Source organism: Chrysemys picta, chromosome 3 (genome assembly GCF_011386835.1).
Source record: "Chrysemys picta bellii isolate R12L10 chromosome 3, ASM1138683v2, whole genome shotgun sequence".
Taxonomy (NCBI): domain Eukaryota; kingdom Metazoa; phylum Chordata; order Testudines; family Emydidae; genus Chrysemys; species Chrysemys picta.
Genome location: NC_088793.1, coordinates 174,854,120 through 174,876,845, shown reverse-complemented (window position 1 = coordinate 174,876,845; position 22,726 = coordinate 174,854,120). Strand labels below are relative to the sequence as shown.

At 38.1% G+C, this 22,726-nt stretch overlaps 1 protein-coding gene across 2 annotated transcripts in view; it reads left to right on the top strand.

Moving 5' to 3' along the window:
- Positions 1–22,726, top strand: part of SRBD1 (S1 RNA binding domain 1) — a 229,492-nt gene that overhangs the window by 131,339 nt on the left and 75,427 nt on the right. For both annotated transcript variants that reach the window (XM_065589554.1, XM_005296117.5), the window contains one exon: positions 11,574–11,656. In XM_065589554.1, coding sequence (XP_065445626.1) covers positions 11,574–11,656 — 83 coding nt within the window. The remainder of the gene's footprint in view (positions 1–11,573; positions 11,657–22,726) is intronic.

Here is a 22,726-nt window from a genome sequence, read left to right as displayed (position 1 = left end):
AGGAACCTCAGAGAAGGGCTCTTGGCTCTGGAACTTCTTGTTTCCATTATCCCACTAAAGTCAGAGTCTGTTGACCTTTAGGGCACCATGGAAGATCCATCTTGCTTCTTTGATTTTTGCCTGAGGGGCTGATTTATAAAAGTGATATATAATTTAACAAGGGATGGACTTCTCCATCGTTGACCCTGACCATCAACTATTATGTGCATAAATAACATGTGATTACACAGTGTCTCTGGTCTAACTAATTTTACACTTTTTACTGTATTCCAGTGCAATAATTTTTCTGGACAATCTGGAGTTCAGAAATGTGACATGCATACTCCTTAGGCAAACCCTAACCAAGCTTTCAAAATGATGTCATCTCTTATAGTAGATTTCCTTTTAATTTTATGGTTGGATTGGGCAGGTAAGCTTAGTGTTCTGGCAGTAATACTTAAAATCTGGTAAACTTCAAAATCAATAACATTACCATGGGTATGTAAAATTTCAAACAGTTTCTCCAGATAGGATTCAATTGATGTAAAAATATATTTTTTGGACTTTTGGGGGGGCAGGGGGTCATTTTGTGCTCTTCACAGAATAAAATCTTAAGTCTAGATTTTTAAGGCTGTTTTAAACTGAGCTTTTTATATTAATACTTATTTTAAGGTCTCTTTGTTCTGTTGGAATCAGAGTACACATCTACATCATGAAGCAGTGGCACATCAAGGCAGCCTATGAGCTCAGTTTGTCGTTTTACTTTATTATGAAGTACAACTATTTGGCTTACTGTGAAACAGGGATTTGTCTAGTTCCTGGACCGTTGAAAATCTTGTTAGCTACACATCACCCGGCATTGATTTTTTGGTGGTGGTTGTTTGGGGTGGGGGGTGGAGGAGAGGATGTATATTATGTTTGTCACAGATAAAAATGTCTAGATTGAGTGGTCCCTGACTGGCTATGTAATGTAGAAAGCAGTTGATCAAGTGGAATATTTGTTTCAACTACTGTGCTTAACCAAAGGGGGAGAAACCCTGATGAAATTAATGTTGTTATAATAACTTTAAGCAACAGCAGTGCTGCTGAGTCCTAGAGATAAATTGTGGTATGAAGGTTGAGAGAGAGAGAATTGCTGCTGAGAAATAAGATTATGTAGCAGCTCTGATTGTGTGTTGTGGAACGGTAATACTAATTTAGGAATGCTTCAATTTCAGGATATTATGTTTCATTTGAAGTTTTTACCCTACTGATAAAACGTCTTTCTTTGCAATCACTTTACTTTCTTTTTTCTTAACCACTTAAAACCAAAATAAAGAACATGGTATGCTCCATTGCACCAATTTATGCAAGTAATACAGACAAGCCATAGTATGAAGATTTCTTTAGACATGGGTAGGATAGGAAAGGGCACTTACCGTTTACAGACAAGGACAGCTATACTACCCCAAGTCAGAAGAGATCATCATACTAAAGCTTGTCTATACTACTTAGTGCGGTGAAGCACTAAGTTAATGTTGCACTTAGTGCAATGAAGCACTTTTTAATGTTGTATTTACCTGCTTAAGCAAGATCAATGCATTTTGATTTCCATATTACAGTGCATAAAAGAAACACCCATCTTCGTCTCAGCCTGTCAGTGCTTGGGATCCTGTGTTTGACTTCATAAATGTGTCTCCCAGTTAGCAGGAGAGTGAGCTGCAAATATGTAAATAAACTAAAGTAACATTTTGCACAGGCATTTTGTACCAAGAGGGTGAGAATGTGTGTCGTATTCTATTTGCAGGTATGATATTGAAAAGGCACTGCTTTAAAGAATGATTTCTGAGGATATGTAGTGTCTCGGAGAGCAAAAGGTCAGATAACGCAGCTTGGCTTAGCATTGTCAAATCCCATCTGCTTGTCTTCTCTCCACAGGGCAGAATACATTGGATTATTGTACGCTCAAAGTTCAGCAAACCATTTGCACTTTCCTTTGCAAGAGAAAACCTTATAGGCTTATTGGGACTTTGAGACTGTCATGCTACAGGGGCTAGTACCCTTGGGTGCTGTTAAAGATAGAGATGTACAGTTCTGAACTGTCATAGTGCCCAACAAATGGAAGGTAAAGATAGGAGACAATATAATTTCTTCTGACTTTATCTTAAGGAAAGTAAAACCATTTGATGCTTAGATGTGTGGGACATAGTGCCTTGATGTCTACTTGAGCTAATTTCTTCATTTTCTTAAAAGAGCACCACTCCCCTTCGGCTGCTGAAAAGAGGTCATTTTTCAAAAACTTTATCATACAAAAGTCTTATGGTTAAACCTTCCCGCAATGCTTTAGAGTCAGTAAATAGAAATGGCGGACATAGAATAAGGGGAAATCAACTGTATATATATTATAAACTATTTTAACTTAAGTACACAGAATCAGCTGTTTTTGGACCGTATGAGAGTAATTGTAATGCAGAACAAAATAAAATTGTATTGTATTGCCTCTTTCATGCAAACTATATTATCAAGAAGATTTATAGAGTTTAATAATCCACTTAATTATGGTAAAGTTGGAGAAAATACATGATTTCTTTTTCCATGTGAAATTTGACATGAGTTGGATGGTCTTTGGGCAGGGAGGTTCAGGAAAGTTGCTCCGGATGTCAGGAATTCCACATTGTAGGGGCACAGAGAGGAGATCCAGTCTAGATCAGCAGAGGCAGAAGGTAAGGAGGTAGAGCTACAGCTCCATGGCATTAGCTGGAGCATGACTGTTGGAGGTTTATAAATAAAATTGAACTTGATCCTGCCGTGAATGGGAATCCTAAGAATTGTACCCATAATGCACACACATTCTACTTCAATACTGAGCAGTATGATACAGTCTTGTTTGAAATGGCCTATGGTATTTTCATTATATGAAGAAGCTTGTAGGAATATAAGCGTTTTTTAAATTGCTATTGAATGGCTTTGTACTTTTTAGTGGGAATGTCTATTTGAGCCAATATGACAAATGGATTCATTTGATCTGCAACTTTAGATACAGAGTGTTTGTCAGTCTTCACTTCCTTGTCACTGTGGATGCAATCCCGTATTGTTGGGCTCTGTGCAGGCATGGTTGTGTGTGAAAGGTGATGGCATTAATTCCCAAGCCTCCAGGCATGGCTGTAGGGCTCCAGTATAGCCCCCCCTTTAAGGTTTGCACTGGCATTATTAGCCTTTGAACAGAGGACTTAGCTGTTTTGAGCAGCATAATCAGGAGCCCACTTGAATGTCAGCCTGTCTGTTCTGCCCGTAGTGCCCCCATAGCCTCACCACTGGACTTAAAAGGAGCAGGGCCTTGCACCATCCTGCCTGGGCTAGGTGAGTATTGCCTTGTCTGCCTATTGTTTGGCTCAGCGTTGCCATCAATGGGAGATATTTCTGTGTGTTCCTCTCATCAGCAACATGCCGTGTACTTTTGTGTAGGCTAACCTTTGTGGACACTTGTATATTTTTTGTAATAGTGTGGTGCTCAGATTTAACTTGAAGTGCCTGTCTTCTACCCTTGTTGGCATTTGCTTTGGTGCATGCCTAAGCGTTTCTCGTATCCCTGAGTGACTCAGAATTTAGTAGACCAGTTCCACTGGCCCTTCCCTTTTGGGTTGTGTTTTTCATGGCATAATCCTGTCATACCCTTCAGTCATCTGGGAATGCTGGAAGTGGCCTTCTCCAAAAGTGCAACATTACTGCAGACTGTTGCAAAACAAGCTTCCACTACTGTGAAGGAATGATGGAAGTAGCATCCTTCCCTTCCTGCACATACCTCTGCCCCTGGAGGCTGTCTCTCTCATTTCTGTGATGTTTCCTGCCGTGGCCAGCTGAATGAACAATAGAGGCAAGGCTACTCTTGAACTTGGGTTTTATATGTGGCAGTGTTCTATGCTATTCACTGAACCCTCAAGACTACCTACTGTTTCTTAATATATAGCATAAGACACTCTGTGGTCACCTGGAAAAGATTAATATTTTATTGTTGACATCAACGAATAACTTTAAGTACAAAACATTACGAAAGTTTTACTTTTGAGTAATAATAGTAATAAATTAATGCTGGGATGATGCAATTAAAATTAATGCCAGTTTAATTGTTAAATGTACACTGGCAATTTTTTTCTTTTAAGTTGCCTGTTTGAACAGATGAGGGAAGAAAAACCTTTTTGAATTAGCACCATCTAATAAGACTCTTCAAGGAATGAGTAACAGTCAGTCATGTCAGGCTTCAATTAAAAAAAAACAGTCAATGCTGTTTCATCCCCAACTCACCATGAATAAAAATGGTGATATCCTATAAAATATCAATTCAGAAATGCTTAATACTCAGGCAGAGGAAGTTTATTTATTCAATGTCTATTTCTGAGTAAAATGTTACTTTCAAATAAGTCATATTTTATTTTTCACTCTTAACTTGTGTAAGGATTTATTGTTTTTTATATATAAAATATATATAAGCATTTTTATTAAAATTCTTTTTTCATTCATGATGTCTTTAGAGATTTCTGTATTGTGTTAGAAGATTGTCATTCATTATTTCATTAATCTTAAGCAAATAAAAGGTTATCAGTTTGATGGAGTTAAAACTAAACTAAAATATAACTTTTTAAAACAAAAACCTGCCAGCTTGCCACCAAAGAATTTTGGATGAGATACAGCTGTTGAGCCATTGCTTAAATAAGTTACATATTTAAAACCCATTGAGAAGATATATTAGAATTCAAAACTGTGTCAGAAATCCTGGCCTACTTAGAAAGAATGCTTAATGAAAAGACTACTGTACATTTGACTGTATCCCTTACTAAGAGGGTGAAATTCAGGTCAACAGGATAGAAAGCTTCTAGGGCTCAGGAAACCTGAAAAATCGATCACTGAGTAAACATTATTGCAGATTCTTATGGAGAGTAACTGATCTTGAACACAATAATAAGCTTTATAAAAAAATGTAAATATGTTAGAATGTTCCCATACCTATCATTGGGTGATATATTGATAGTAATTACTGATGAAATTGCTAGTTGGTCTTTTAATTATGTTAGTATCTTTTAAATTGAGTTCACATTTAAAATTTTAATCTAGGTTTAAAACTAAGAAAGTGGATTTTTTTTTTTTTTGGTTACTTGAATGTTATTGTAGTAGCATGTTTCACCAAGAACAAAATACTGAGGTTTTAAAATAAAAATACAGAATGTTCTCATTTATGACAACATTTAAATTGAAAACAATCATAGCCTAATAGCTTGTGGTTGCCATATATTTATTTATATAGGCATTTGTAAAAGCCCATTGCCTTTGCATCTGGAAGCCTCATATTCTATAACAACAAATGCTCCCACTCATAGAGGATGGCCAAATCATCATAGTTATTGCCTGGGATACATTTTTAGCCCTATATAAAGACCCATATGTTTAAAGTAATGTCATCAACTTAAAACTCCCATTTCTGGCTGAAAATGTTTTATTTCTTATTATTACAAGCAGTGCTTAAGGTCACTGAAAATGAAAGAAATCAGAGAGAAATATTTTTCTCCCTCTCCCAGTTTGTGTTCTCTTAGTGCATTTGGCAGCACTCTGTGTACAGTCCGTTTCGCGGCTTCCCCATCTATAGTCAGTCAGTTTCCCTGTTCTGTGTGGATCTTGCACAGCAACTCAGGAAAGAAAATAATATTTTAAAATGCAGTTGTAAAATCACAGAAATTGGCAAGTAGATACAGAGGCAGGTATGATCGCTATGAAACTTCTTTTAGTTCATTTTCTTTTTAAATTGATTAGATTCCTGTTGGTGTGCCTTTAAACAGGGTGCATTTATGCTGCTCCTTGTATGCCATCATATTCTAATGCTGGCTGGCAATGAGGGGAGGCAGGTAGCATAATTAAGGGCCCTCAACTAAGAATGTCCCACCACTGTCTATTCTTGGACCTGACAGCTGAAACATCCCAGTCGCTGTTAACTGCCGTAATGGAAAAATACAGCTTTCTTCTACTCTCAGGGCCAAATCCCACAATTTTAACTCATTAGGGATTTTTCCTGAGTTACTTGAAGATTTGGCTGAGTATTAGGAAGTGAAAGTTATCTCAGTTCTGATCTGTGGGAACAATACATATTGCTTGCGATGGCAAATATTAGCAAAAAAGAAGTTTTAGGGACTGTGAGGTCTGGATAAAAGAAGTTAAAACATTGCCTTTAATTTGGTCTAAAGATGGGAATTGTCATTTGGTGAACTCTCCTCGTGTGTCTCTGGATGATAAAGGATTATTTTAATGTCATGTGGACATAGAGGTGAGGTGATATTATTAGCTTGAATTGTGCAAGCAGCTACTGTGCAAGCTTTTGCCCCACAGCACTGTCAGTGCACCTCAGTGAAGACTGGCAAAAATACTAAACTATGTGGTGGCTGAGTCACGTCAGATATCCAGTATGTAGTGGATTGAGACCATCAGACTTTTGTTACATCACCATCTTGCAAAGTGCTATAAGATATCTTAATAATAAGATAGCATTTCAACAGCTATACCTTCTCTGTGTCTTATCTCAGACATTCAGAGGTGAAAAGCAGGTACGTTAAACCCAGTGTGCAACCTAGCTCCTCTTCTCCCCTCAAGCTCTTAAATGTTGTATTGCTTTCCTGCATGGCAGAAGAATATATTACTGTAATTTCAAATGTTGCAATGAATATTTTATTAATAATTGGCAACTTTGAAGAGGTTTTGCATCAGCCTATGTGCAGTTTGCGTTATTATATTTTCTGGTGACTGAAAAGCAGCGCAATGTTGAAGTTACAATGCTGTTTACAATCAAAGAGTAAAAAGGTTTCATGTTTTATTTCAAAAAGTTTTCTTCACATAGTTTTACTTCAGTTAGACTAATGTATTTTGACAATGGTATTTCAAATCTCCTGCATGTTTGACCTGGCTGACATTTTAAAAGAAAATTGATTTATTTTATTTTATTTTATTTTGCTGCGTGGCCATCCGAGTGTGTCATTTATATTTTCTGAGCAAAAATGAAATATCCTTTAATAACTTCAGAAATGGAGAATGAGTTGCCGTTCTAAAAATGTTCTAAAAATACATGGTTTTTATTCACTCCTAGAATGCACATTTAAAACAGCTTCATCAGTTTTGGTAATTAAATTATATTGCTTCATTTTTTTTTAAATAAAATTTGTGATTTGCTTTTGTATGGGGAATGAACCCCCCTTATCCCCTCCTCCCCCCAGGTGCTTTTGTTTTACCTTCTGTGGCCCTGGTGGTCCATATGGGCAAACCTTGCACCCATGGAGAGAGCCCTGTTGACTTTGCTCTGGTGCCAGAGTCCACATATGTGGATCAGATTGCAGGATTGGGGCCTTAAATTGATGCCCCCCTTAAAGGATCAGTATCATGGAAATCCATTACTCTGACATCCGTATATAGACACTTTAGACACAATTCTTGTGTCAGGGTAGGAGAGGTGGTGCATGCTTCGTGAGGGTGTGGGTTTTCATAGTATACCTTCTATTTTATTTCTGTTAGAAAAATTCTGGGGTAGAGCTGAGGCTTTCGTGGAGATTTTCACAGTGCTGTGCCATTGTGGCATTAGGAGTTGTGTACTCTCCATTTTCTTCTTCAAGCTGTATAATCTGTTGGTTGGTCTTTGTCCTCCACTTTTCCCATGACTCCCACAAAGGCCCCAATCCAGGAAAACACTTAAGCATCTATGTAACTTTTAAGCATGTGAATAGTTTCTTTGATTCCCATGTATGGATGAGCTTAAGTGCTTTACTGGATCAGGGCCTACCTCCAGGGCAGAAACCCTGCAGAGATATGCTAGTATTGTTATCAGCCAAACTTTTACAAAAAGGAAGGTTCCAAGGTTTATAAAATGAGGCTAAAATTGGGTCCAGTGAGAAATTTCAAAACACTCTTGTCCTTCCTCTAGCTGCGACTATCCTGTGCCCGTTTATTTTATATAGGTATAATTAGATTCATATAGCCTGTGGCAAATTTTTGTTCTCAGATTCTTTGCTCTCTAAGAACACACTTATGCACATTTATTCCATATTGATTAATTTTTCTGTAGTTAAGAAACACTTAGGTCAAACAGTTGTATAGAAATTGAGCAGTCTTCCTTAAACTTGACTTGTTGACACTATATCTATGTGTGCGTTCAGTAGTATAAAATAGTTTAAAAGAATCTTTTCTGTTTTGCAACAAAGTCATTTTGATTTTATTTATTTTTAGTTTTTATGCTCGAGTGAAACTATGCTAACTTTAAAACCTGTTAGTGATCTGTAAGTAGCACAGGCGGTTCAATTGGTAATTATCTGAGTGATTATGATAGGAAAGCATTTCTGTTGTAATCTAGAGCACTTGCACTGATTAACCTTTTGTGATTTTGACAAGAGCCTTTGAATTCATATGTGAGAGCCTTTGAATTCACAACTTCTGTGATAGAGAAGCAGGCAGATCAGATGTCAACTGTATAGTGCTTTCTAAGCCTAGCCTGGAAGCTGCCATTGTCAGCTTATGTTAAAACTGTAATAATAAAGGATGTGAAAAGTATTACATGACCGAGCAGTGAACTTAATATTAACTGTACATCTTATTTTTTTATCAGAGGGGGATCATATAAATCTTTGAATGTGAAGTACCTGATGCCACAGTCAGTTGGTATATTTTGTGGCTGTGGTTTTGAGGAGTCTTCCATAAGAGGGAAACAAGTAGGCATTAAGTTTGCTATATTGGCTTTAAGTATCATTGTGTAATAAAGTTCTTTTCAGAAACTTTATGAATTATTTGTCAGCCTATAATAATGGTAGTTGCCATTTAAAGATGCATGTAAAAATTTTTGTGCTCCTGTAAACTGTTAATTTGAACATTTGCATTATTCACTGTTTTTCTATTATGCCAGTAAATGTACCATTGCGGGGGGGAAGAGATATTAACGACCCAAATATAATTTTAAGCCATAGCTCTTGGAGTGTGCCCAGATCAGTTGTGGACAGTTTCTTATAAAAGACCCCAGCCTTCTCCCGTCCTGCCTTCCTTCTCCTCTTTTTACATCTACAGCAGGTGAAGCACCCGCAGCCTCTCCGGGGGCTGCCCTTCAAACCCTCTGCCATGTGACACCAGAGCTGAAATCTACTCTTGGACCTTTTTCCCTCCACCCTCTTTGATATTTGCTTCAATCACCAGTCTTCCTACTCCTCCTTCCTGTGACTATCAGGCTCTTTCTGTCCATACATCTTCTCTTCCCTCCCTTCCTACCCTGTTACCCCACCATCCTGACCCTCAACTACCAAAAAGAGACTATGGATTTTATCCTGACCATTTGCTTGTATCTCCCTCCCTCCCCCCTCCTTTTGTTTCTTTGTCTGTTTAGTTTGTCACCTCTTTGGAACAAGAAGTATCGATTTCTATGTATTTGTACAGTGCCTAGCAGAATAACCAACTGGCCCCGATTGGGGCCCCGAGACCCTATCTGAGTAAAAATAACAGTCATTACATTATAACTAATTAGTTAATTTGTCATAAAAACAAAAACCCTCCTTTGAAAATATATTCTAGGTTTATACTATTACAATCTTATTGGGTTCACAATGGAAAACAAAATATATTTGCTCCCTTATGGCAAGTACACTACAGGGTTTATTTATAACCACATATCAGGACTGATTCTCTAGTGCATTAAGCTGCTTTGTGCTGCACTGGTGGTGCAGCTTAATACCAGCTTACCTGGCTCCTGAAGGATCCTACTTTGCATCGAGGGACTCTGTTTGTTGTGACTACTATGCCACCCGCCTCTTGGCTGTGGCATAAGGAGTGTGTCCGGAACATCCCTGTGACCCAGTGATCCCTGACTGTCAGACCAGCCTCTTGGTGGGGATGGAGGGGAAAGGCCCTCGTCACCATTGTAAATTCAGCCTTCATGGCCAGTAGGAGGCCTCAGGTGCAGACAGGCCTGTTTACTTGTCAGTGCACATGATGACTGGCTGATATCCATTTCACTAACATGCTGAGTCTTAGTAGGCAATTCTGTTCAGCCTTTCATTTCTTCAAATTCTCTGTGTATTATGATTCACCCTCTGATGAATGATTTTGATATTTTGTAAGGAGGTGCTTTGCTGTATCTTACTGGCTCATTGTCTGGTTCTGCATGGTGTAGTATTAGGAACCGTTGGGTTTAGTCTTGAGAAGGAATTTTGTGCTGGTAACCCACCCAATTCCAACCTCCCATGGGTAGGTTTGCCCTACATGCATATTTCTGCCATTCTTGAAGGCCCGGATCTGCACTTCGATATTCATGGAACATCTTGCATGATGGTATTCCATGTCACGATTTCCGTAGCTGGGCAGGGACACCTTACCAACATGAGATAGTTCAGAAAAGCAGTTAAATCAAGCAACCTGCCTTCTCTGATCTGTCATGCTGGGGAGACGAGGGAGCTTACACATTTTAATGTTCATCGGGTAAGACTTTTCTGTTTGTTGTGAATGGGAGGGAGCAATGTCTGCGTAGTTAGCTCAAGAGTCAGATTTTGTAAGTAGATGCCAACTCTGAGAGATTAGTATGTTATGGCCTGGCTACAACAACAGCTCTTAGGTTCCAGCAATGGACCAGGTATCCAGGTTACAAATGGAGAGAGCTTGAGTTTGGTAAGATCTTCCTTCCTGTGTGCAATTGGTTATTTCATAAAAGTGGCAGCCAGTTTTGTCCTCTATACTGTCTGTTGATTTGCAGCCTGGCATTCTCAATCAAGAATCAGTACTTAATCAGTACTAAATCAAATTAACTGAGATGCTAGGTAAAATTTTCTGGAGCATCAAAGTTCAATCAATGGGGCTTGGACTTTTAAGTGACTTAGGCTCTTTTGAAAATGATACTTTCTGTGTACATGTTATTTAATACACTCTTGGTGGTTTTTAGGTTGACAGTTGCTGTGTAAACGTATCCTGATATTGCTACCCAGTAAATTTTCAAAGTGATCATTTAGAGTTTAATTAATAGATAATTCAACTACAGATGTACAAGGTACAATGAGATTTTTATGTTGTGGAGAACTAATGTAACGAATCAGAGTTAAATTTTCACTTTATGAGAAATATCTACAAACATCAATAATGTCATTTAAATTTCTACAACTCAGATTCAGAGGAAATTTCAGAACTTAGTAACAGAAAATGTCGTACTCTCATTTTTAGTATGAAATCATTGTTCTATAAAAATAAACTTTTCATCTGTATATGTAATTATCTCAGACTAATTGAAACTGGATTCAAAAGCCAACTAACTAATAGGCCTGTGAAAATGAACATCGAGATGCCTTTGAATTATTAAAAAAAAAAGTCCAGTAAGTATAGATTTCCACTTATATTTCTAACAATGAGGAAAACATTGAGAAAAGAATGTGTCTTGATGATAACTTTGTGCTGCTTTCATTTGTAATAAAACATTTTCTCTCAGTTAAAGCATTTACGTGGATTTTTTCCAGGCAAAAAAAGAGAGATTAAATATCTACAACACTGAAAAATATTAACAAAAGTAATTATGCAGTTCTGCTCTTTACATAAAACCACAGTTGTTTTCTACTTCTATTTTTCAGTTTCCATAGCTAGACGTGTACAAGATCCATTAGCTGAGCTAGTGAAAATTGAGCCCAAGCACATTGGAGTTGGAATGTATCAGGTAAGGTAATGCAGATCATTTAATCTAGTAATTCAACATGATATAGTGCAACACAAAAACAATGCTTTGTAATTAAGTGTCAACTAGTTATGTGTCTACTTTCAAAGATTTGTGTGGAATTGGTGGGATGGTACTCAATATTTATGTTGTATAGGGTTTTTTTATTCTCTGGCTTTAACAATTGTGATTTAGATTTAGAAATGGCTATAGCCAGATTTATAGTCTGTTTAAAACATCAGATCAAACTGGTAACCCGATCTGTAATGATGTGATCTCTTTCACATCATTACAGCAGTGGGGTTTTATTTCTTTTTGTAAAATAGTATGAGATATTGATCCTCCATTTAGAAGCCATTGGTTGGCGCCATTATCTACATTCTTTCTTCCCTTAGTGTTTGTAATAAAAACATTGATTTCAGATTTTCTTTCATTTACTAAAGCTGAACTGGAAAATGTTTGACAATTCTCAGATAGTTTTGTGGGTTTCTTGAGGTTATTGCGGGGAGGGGGCAATAGTTAGTTTTAAATAGTTTTTAAATCTTTAATGTTATTGAGAAGTAGTTTAGTGGCTGTCATTTTATTGCATCTGCCTGTCTGTCTTACACAGACACACACTGTAAGTGCTACATATAATACAAATAAATAAGTATTGCCCTCAATTGAGGAAACCACTTAAGCACTGGTTTAAATCCCAGTGACTTGTATAGAGAAATGCCAAAAGTGTAAGGAAAGTTAAACATGTGCTTAAGTGCTCTCTTAAACAGAGGTGCTTTCATGAATCCAGGAGATGGAGCAGAAGTAAAAGCTGAAAGGTTAGAAGAAATAAAACACACTGTGTTTAATTATAAAGTTCAGAGGTCATGTAGCTATACATCCAGGTAAGTTCATGAATGTCAATGGAGTGGAATTGTGGTCACGGATAATGATCTCTTGTGTGGCTTAAAGCCAAATCTTCGGTAAAAAGATAATGTTGAATGTTTTCTTTTTAAAATAAGAGATATGTATCCAGTAACATGTATTATTGCAAAAGATTGTTGGTCAACATTTCGTCTAGTGAAGATTGCTCACTGTGCTATTGTTGTTAAAAACTACTTTTATAGATAAAGTATACTATAATTCTAAGAATAACTGGGATTCTGATTGACTGTTTTTTAATGTAATAAATATAGTAAAGATCCTTCTTGTAATTTGGTTGGTTGATATCAGTCCTGTTCATTATAATCTTACATGAAGTGCAAATTAAAAGCATCCATTTCTTATGCAATGTAAAGTTTCTTTCTGATAGTTGCTTTATTTTTGCTGTTGATTAATAGGAAAAGAAGTTTAGTAATCTTATTAAAATAAGTGTGCATATTAACCTGCACTTTGATGCTGTGCCTTGCTGGTTTAAAGAGATGAATTGATCATTCTATGATGATGTATCATATAAGGTATATATACATGTAATTTGAATCCATTATAAAATTCTAAAAACTATGCCTCAAGACTATGTGACCTAAAAGTGTGTGTACACTGTCAACTTGGAAAATCACACTTCATCTTAAAATGTTGTATCAATTATTGTAGTAAGTAACCTTAGAGGAGAAGGTACTTTTCCTCTTTTTAATTTTGCTGTGTGCATTTGACAGCACTTAGTGGATAGTAAGTTTCACTGAGTTCTTGGCCTCAGTTGCATCTCTGTGGTGCACTGCTCTCTGAGGATCCCATCTGCACACTCACCCAAGGCTCTTCAAGAGGGTGCTTATAATTACAGTAGCAGCAAAGCAGGTGTTTGCACAGAGAGAAAGGAGAAGGGCTGATCTGCAGCATGTTTTGTTTTATTGCGCTTGGGACCATCTAAAGACCCTTAATAAACACAGTAAAAGAGTAACTACTCTCTTTATTTTTTTTAAATAAAAAGTCAGAATATACTACTGGAGACTTGAAGGCGACTGTATCAGAAAACTGATATTTTGCAATTGGCTAATTCTAAAAAAATGTAAAATTGACAGCATCCCTTTAAACATGTGGTGAATTTATAGATCTCACATCACAGCACCTAAAAGGCTCTGCATATGCACACATTATCTGCTACCACCAACATATATGTTGTGCAGTAAGCCCACTGCAGTACTTTTGAAGATTTAAAATCTTAGCTCTTGTTCTAAATGCTTATTTAAAACTTTAGAAGAAGGGGGTTTCAAAATAGCAACTGCAGTTCAGGCAGGACACTGCGAGTTTTCCCACTGGTCCTTTGCACTTAAGTCATACTGTGGTGCAAATAATACTTTTAGATACATAAACCTCCTGTCAGAAGGTTTTAAATGAAAATATGAGCCCATAAGCTATAAGATGCTTGTTCATTGGTATAAAGGAATTTTGAGTTACCCGAGCATACTGTGACACTTTTGAAAACAAATTGTACTACCATGTTTCAAAGTTTTGCTGTCCTTTGGACAACAGAACTCTTTGTGAGGGGAAAAATATTAAGCTATTATGACTTGTCTTCCTTTGAGGAAAACAGTTATTTGTTTACATCTTAGCAGTTAGAGATGAAAAAAGATATATTAGATCATTGAGTGATTGTAGGATATAGTTCCTCAATAAAGAATGTAACAGATGCAGAATTGAATCTTATCCAAAATAATTTTAAGGGTTATTTTACATTTGCCTGTCCTTGGTGCTAGGTTCTTTTACTAATTTCTAAGATGAAATATAACAGCATATATAAAGGTAATGGACTTCTGACAATGAACATTATTTTATTCACCCACTATAACAATAAACCTATAATAGCCCCTTTATATGACCACACTCCAAAATGACCTCTCTAGTGTGTCCAGAAAGTTAACAAATCCAGGGTTTGGTTCCCTTGGTGTGGAGGAAGAACAGCTACTAGACGAGGGAGATCATAAATGAAAGTTAAGAATTTTCGTGCACATTTTTCAAAATTGAGAATATCAGCAGGTTGGTCCCTCAGTGTGATTTCCAGGGGCGGGCCAACTGTGCCATTACCCTAGGCCCCAGCTTATGTGGGTGTGCCACACCACTGTGTCACTCTGCCTTTTTTCACCCCTTCCTCCACTAATAGGCTGGCTGTTTTTGATTGTTTTTTGTTTTGCTCAGCCACTTGTGGTGGTGTGGCAAAAATGTTTTTTACCCTGGCAGGCAAAATACCTATGGCCAGCCCTGATGATTTCTCCCAGTTAAATCCTGACCAAGACTTCCTAAACTGGGTGCCTACATTTAGAGTTCTAAGTCCATGGTTACATTCCTAAATCTGAGCACGATTTTCAAAAATGCTGAGGACTCAGTAACTCCCACTGAAGAGAAAAGGAGCTGCTGGATATTAATACCTTTAAAACAATCAGGCCACTCATACAGGCATAATCAATTTATGGCACACCGTGAAGAACAAATCCATACTGTAGGGTGTAGGTAATTCAGACTCTGAAGATGATGAATTTCTTCACTTAAGCAGATTCTGTGTCTGATGAGTGGTCACTTTCCAACCACTTTCCTCTCCGAGATAGTGCTTGAAAATTTTTCCTACAATATCTCCAAAATTAGGCCCACATATTTTGTGAATACTACTCATGTAACTGTATTATTGATGGAGCTGGTAGCACCGCCTATTGTTAAGGTTGTCCAACACTTTCCATTATTATAAGACCCTAATTTCAGTTGCGTATAACTTTGTAAAACTTTAGGCATTTGGGCTGCAATTTTACATGCCCGACTTTCTGCCTGTTTGGGGAAACTGTAGCCAAAACAGCACAGCTGTTTCTGAGAATGAGGCTAAAGAAAGGTATGTTTTGCCATGTTAAAACCATTATTGCAGCCTTCTCTCTGAAATGCTCTAATGTCCATATACTTTGTAGTAGGGACTTGAAGTTAGGTAGTGAGGGACCTTTGTGTCAAGGCTGTCTTTGTGAAAATCTTCCGAACTTTAGCCAAGTTATAAGCCATTGAAAAATTGCAGTTTTCACGTGCTCAGTAGAGACTTGCTAGAGCTTTACAGGTAAAAATCTCTGAAAATTGTACCCTCACTGAACATGCTTAAACCTCTCCCAGATTCTACTGCTGACCAAATTGCACATACATCCCCCCCCACAGGGTGACTGAGCATGCTCCAGCCCAGGGCTGTGGGACTCAGGACTTTCTTAGATCTCAGCTGCTCTGGTATGGGATGGGACTGTGCATCAGGACTGAAAGCAATGAGTCTGTCTCTCCTGTGCTCCTGATGACTCCCCAGCTGGCACTCAGGAAAGGGAAAGCACCTGGTTTCAATGCAGAGGGGAGAAAAACAGAAGCAGGGAGGAGGGAAAAGGAGTAGATTGGGACAAGGAGTCTGAAGAGTCTGGAACTGGTTGAGGAAGAAGACTGGGACTGGGAGCATGGGGTGTGGAAAGGGGAGGCTGGGACTGTTTGGGCAAGGAGGTTAGGATTGGGATGATGGCAGAAGACTGGGCCTGGGAGACAGTGAGTGAAATTGGGAGCCAGTCAGGACAGGTGTAGACAGATGGAATGAGGAGTCAGCAGTGGGGAAATGGGACAGGCTGGACAAGGAGACTGGGACTGGGATGAGAAGAGTTAGAATCCAGAGGGTGAGAGGTATGGTCTTGAAAACGCATTAAGTGATCCATGTATTACTTAAAATATCATCTGTGTCTATAGAAAATAGATTGTTGACACCAGTTGTTGGCAAAGGCAACCTATTAAATCGCCACCTAACAAGGACCAGCAAAAAGAGAACGAGAAGAAAGAGGCTTGACAACTACAAACTGTATTGTTTGTCCACAAAGTCTTTAAGCATATGCTTACCGTATTTACCTTGAGACAAAAGTTTTATTTTACTGAGCTATGAATCCTTCTCTTTTTACACAATCCAACGGTGATGTGGCTCAGAAGATGTTCATTTAAAAATAAAGGAAAATGGCAGGGATTTGACCCAATAATGTAGATTGGTGGGGGCTAATCACAATAGCATTAAGTGGTGAATGGGGAAAGGTAGGCACCATCTGTCCATATAGTTTCAGCTAGTGCTCTATCTGCCTGATGACCAGGTGTGAATGAAAGGTGAAGTTTAAGAACAAGATCTCCAACTATCCAGCCCTTATTTCATCTGTTGATACTGTGGTGATCTCTTATATTAATTGCCAGGAGGGTACCAGAGCAGAATATTAGAAAGGCAAGTGTTTTCTTAGAATAGACAGAGAAAAGGAAGAATCTCAGCCATAACAGCAACTTACCTGACATGACCTCTGTTTGCAGGCAGACTGCTTAGTTGTCAAACCATAAGTTCTGGGGGATGGTCTCTAACAAGATATATTCAATTTCAGTTTGCATGATCTGCAAGAGACCTGAAATGGATAGTTTTGCACCTCCACCGAAAGGCAAGCTGCCAAAATTCTGCACCAGATTCAGAGCCTCCTGTATGCTGGTAACGGATGCATTTTACACCAGCTGACCAGCAGGCCTTATGTATACCTTTCCCCTCCTTTCTGCTTATCCTAAAGGTCTTATGAACAGTGAAGACAGTTGGAGGAATGTTCCTTGTAGTAACTTCTGAGTGGACTGGCAGGCCATTGTACATGGTACTCAGCTGACAATCCCATCACCTATGCTCCCCATTCTCATGCCCCAATTTAGAGACCTGTTGTTACAAAGCCGGTTCATTGCACTTCCCCTGAAAACATCTTAAAGGCGTGACATGATTCTGGACATTTGTCTTCCTTCTACTTGTCCTCTGATAGGGAAAGGGTTTGGCATTCCTGAGATGTCATTAGACCTACACTCCTACCTACAGAGTTGAATTAATGGTCTGACTGCATTTATCTTGTATTTGGACTGCTTCCGGTTCACTTGTTGCTAAATGGACTGGATCATGCACCTGTGACATTCCCCAGGGTATAACCTGGACTGCTGAACTGCTGTGTCCCCTCAGCTCTATAGCCAGAGGTGCCTTTTACACTGCTTTGCTGTGAACAGCCACTGTTCCCAATCCTGCTCATACACAGCCTCTAGCATGTAAAAGCACTCCCAGCTAAATACATGAATGCTCTCCAAGCCATTCATGAATTACATACAGGGCAACACCCGCATATTCCTAGCCCCAGCCTTCTACCCCAGAAACATGTGTCTTATACTGCTCAGTATCCCCCGGGACAGTACAAGCTCATAGAAAGTTTGTCATTTCAATAAAGGAAAATGATTGTGCACCAGCTTTGTTGCCTCAAGTGAAGTTTCCCAAACACTTCAAACCAAACACGTAGTAGATTAGATAAAACATTAAAACAACTTTATTAACTACAATAAGACGTATTTTAAATGGTTACAAGTGATAAGGCATAAAGTCAGAATTGGTTACAAAAGAAATAAAATGATAAAATTGCAAGCTAATCCCTAAATTTTAACAAGCAAGTGAACCTAAAAGCAAAAGGTTTGTCTCACTATAAGCTGCAGCACATTTCACAGTCTATGTCCCCTTCCAGCCTTAGTTGAGTGCCCTTCAGGAATTTGTTGATGTCATGAACAGAGAGATGCGAAGTGGACCGGTGCTGTGGAGGTCACCATCTCTTATTCTTATACCTTTCTTCCCTCACTGAGGATTACCCACCCCACACCCAACCCTGCCAGGGTGCAGACATTCTCCTGTGTACTGGAGGCTTGAATCATCTCTGAGATGAAATGTAAATTTCTTGTTTACACCACCTCCCCTGTTGGAGAATGGTTGCTTAATTAGGTGATAGCTTTTTAACACCTTGCTGCCATGCCAGTGTGTCTTTGTCTCTGAGAAACTGGTCTGTGGGTGTTACCCGGAATTACAACATATTTCAGTAACAATAATACAGTAGAAATGTATAACTTTACACATAGTGTTGCTACACATATCTCAACAGGATAATATTCAGCAGATTATGACTTTTCAAATGATACCTCACAAGGCATACTTTGTACAAAATATATCATAACCTGTAAAAGTGGTGAACATGGGGTACAGGGTGTCACAGCACTAAAGAATTATATATTGCAGAAGGAGGCATTAGATCTCACTCCTCTTGTAAAGTGGTCTCCTCCTGGGCAGAGAGAGAATCTACCTCAGTAGAAGAAATTTATTGAACAATTTCAATAAATGTGAGTGCGGGAGCTTTCTCTGAGACAGCTTTCAAGTGTCCTTGCCGTAGATCCTTGGCTACCTTTCCTAGATGTATCCTATTCTGTCTGGATACTGCTAGACATATCAGTTTCCAGATAGTTGGAGCTCCTCAAGCAGAAAATAGATTTGTAAATTGTATTTCTAAAAGACAATCAAACAGTCTGAAATCCTACCTTGGGTACTGCTTTATTCTCATTTTACATTATAGTTCAAAATTTTAGTGCTGTTAGGAAAGTTACTGGATGGTAAATGAGGTTATGTTAGCTAAGGAGAAAAAGATGCTCAAGTTTCCTACCATCTACCTCATAAACCATAAGAGGAGAAGCAAACCAGATTTTAGATTTCTATAGCTCCTTCCAGTGGGGCAATTTACAGTAGGACCAAAATTCCACTTGACTAGAACTCTCTGAAAATGGTTGTAGGCATAACTGAGTTTATTATTATGAAAAGTACTTTTCCAACTTTTTAAGAGTATTTTAAGAATAGGCTGTGGGTGTGAAGCTTCATGGTCAGAAACATGTCAGGATAGTTGCATTGATGGCTGAGCTAGAATAGATATGCCTTATGCTATAAACGCCAGTGCTTAAAGGAATTCTGGTAATATTACTATGCATTGCATTTGGACTGTGGACATTCCTATTGAACAGAGAAGAGGGCTACCATGAGAATATTTTTATCAATGGATATAAGAAATTGCTCTGATTCTCTGGTTGTGAGTTTAAATATCATTTGTTATCGAGGTAAAATTCCACCTCACCCCACCCTCTTTCTGTGATTCTGAGATCCCTAACTCCTGTGGAATGACTTCAGCTCCACTGTGCTGAGAAGGTGCAGTTTGCAAAGTCTGCATACAGGAGGACTCTGAGCCATCAGTATTCCATAGAGCAAATCTGTCTTTCTGCTCAGTGTGTTTTTCCCTGGTAGAGCAGAGAGGGAAGTTGGGAGGAGTCAGGGAAGAAGGTGAGGACATAGCCAATGGATCTACTAGCCAACAACCTTCCCTCACAGAAGAGTAGTGTAGGAGCTAAGGTAGTGGTATGGTTTGACGGATTCTTTTGTCTCCTCTGGTGAATTCCTGTCCATCTGTAGCTGAATGTGACAACAATGCCTTTGCTCCAGCTGGTATGGAATGTGTCTGCATTCTCCATGGCTTAGGCCACTGTGAGCACAAGTCCATGGCTTAGGCCTGTGTTCAAGTATCTCCACTGGCTCCTAGTCAGCTGCTGATGCTGGTTCAAGGTCCTAGTCTTCAAAGCAATTAGCGGATGAAGCCTTGGTTACATTTAAAACTGAATTTTGATCTACCGCCATTGAAACAGTTGTAAGGGTGTAAAAATCCTTTCATAATATTATCCTCTTGTTCTACACTACAGCATCTTTCCTGTTTAGCATATTTGGAAAATTATCTCTTACACATTAACATTCCATAAGAATGTATAGTTCTCAAACCCGCAAAAGGAGAGCATGCTTGATTCCAGATGTAACCAGAACATTTTGTGTCAAATAAAATTTGTGAATGATATTCTTAGCAGGTTCCTTAAGGGAAAATAGTTGAGCTAATTCCTGTTGTAGTTCCCATGTATTGCTGGAGGGTCCTGATCAAAGGAAGGTTTTATGAAGCATAATTGGAATGCCTAATAGTAAGAGCTTAAAATATGGTAATGCTGTTTCTTCCTCTCTTGTCCTCTTCTCCTCCCACTTTTTCTCTGATTTTTATTGATTTTGCATTTTAATAATTATCTATGACCTTTACCATTCCAAATTAAATTGGATATCATACAGTCTAGCTTGTTTTAAAATAAAGTTTGACATATAGAGAGATTTGGGACCATTTTCTTCAAACTTAAGGGAACACTGTTTCACTAAGATTTGCTTCCTCTTTAATTGGCAGTGGGAGATATATTCTCCAATGTCCTGTCCAAATGATTGTAGTATGGCTGTTGACCTATTTTTAAAATCTGTGGGTCCAGTCTTATAGAACTTAGTGACTACAGTAAGTAGTTCCATTGAAGCTACAGCAGGTTCTCAGCTGGTTGCCTTCTGGAAAGTGGGAGGTTTTCTCTTTCCCCTTGAAGACGGGTGGATGATTTTCTTTCCCATTTGTTCTCCTTGCCCACGGACTTTGTGCTCAGTCACTAGGGACTCAAATAGCTGTGCAGACACCTCTCAACACTGATCCTTGTTCATATGTCTTTTCTCCCTTTGGCCCTAGGCCTGAAAGATAGGGAGGGTCAGAAGAGACAGAAATGTGCAGGTTGTACTGGGAGAGTGACTCAGTGCCCTTTCCTATAATTTTAAATAAAACCCCAAACCAGACACAGCAGCAGTATTGCCACCTGTCTCTGTGGCCCTCCAGTGGTGGCTCTAGTAATAGTACGTACATTTGAAGGGTTCATTGTACTGGCTAGTAAGTGAACTTAAGGTTTTTTACTAAATAGCATCACCTAGGATTTCACCACTGTTTTAAATTCCTTCATGAAAGCTCTTTGTATGAGACAAATTGATTAGAGCTTCAATGCTTAAAATATGTAGACATTAAATACAGGTTGGAGGTATTTAGAAGGTTGATTTTAAAAAGATATGACTAGAAAGTCTACTATAAATGCTAAAATGCAGACTTTATATTAGGTCTCTATGTTTAAATCATTAATAAAAAAACAAACATACATATGTCCATTTGGTTGTAATAGAAGTCTAACACTTCAATAGCTTTACCCAAAACAATCTGGAAGTATTTAAACAGACCCAAATAAAACATAAGCACAAAATTAGGAGCATTGTTGTATTGCATTTTCTCTCTCCACATGAAAACTGCTGGAAACTAACACTTACATTAGAGTAGCAAATTGCTAACAAGAAGAGACCTGTATAAAAGAAATATTACTCTTGCTCATTTTCTCTCTCAATAATGCTAATAATTATAAAGGATTGGTGTGCAGTTTTGTGTTTGCAAGCAAGGTTAGCTTATAATTCTACATAAAAATACATGTACAGTCTTTTTAATGGTTTAAAATGAGAGTCATTCTGTTGCCTATCTCTTATCTTATATTAAAATGTATATTGGTCTTACGATCTGTACACATTTCCTATCCTTGTGTTTTCATTCTTAGTATAGAGTGAAGTGCATTGCTTGATACTCTGCATCTGAAAAGCCACATTTTTCTCTGTGTTGAGGACTTTTATTACATTTATTTATTGTGGATTAATTGGATCATAGGATATTTGGATAGTAAGGTGCAATAGAGGAGCTTGGATGTCATAAGAGAATCACTCTCAAAGAGTTTTTGAGATATAATGTGCAAATGAGTGATTTTTAAATCTCCGAAGCATGACTATGTCATAACGACCTTATCCTCCAGATTTGCTTTATTACTTTTATTAAAAACAAATCTGTATGGGAGTGCTATGTGCATTTTTGTGATGAAGGAAATGAGATGGCTTATTTATTATGTGAACAGTGCTTTCAACTAAGAACTGAGTGATTCACTGAGATGTTGTGGAAATGCACAGTTCAACAGGAATGAGTGTTCCATGGTCTGATTTCAGCTTTTTTTTAACACTCAAGTGTGCAGCTTGCCTATAAAATGGTTATTCATTTCCCCTCTCTAAATTAATAGACAAGTATATGTACCATCAAGATTATTGGGCATGGAATGGATCATTCATGTTCTGAGTGTTGTTTTTATGATTTAATTGTTTTGTCCTAAGTCTTGATTGAAAGGGCTACCTGAAGAGAATACATGCCAAAAACCTAGAGGTCTAAGGATACCAATGCTCCATATTGTAAGTACTTCTCAACAGTCATACATTTATTAAAAGGATGTATGCAACACGACTTCCCTTTTGCAAGTCATATCTAAAGGCAGGACATTGAAATAAATATAATAATGTGTGCCTTAGGTTAAACAATTAAAGATGTGACAGTCTAGTGA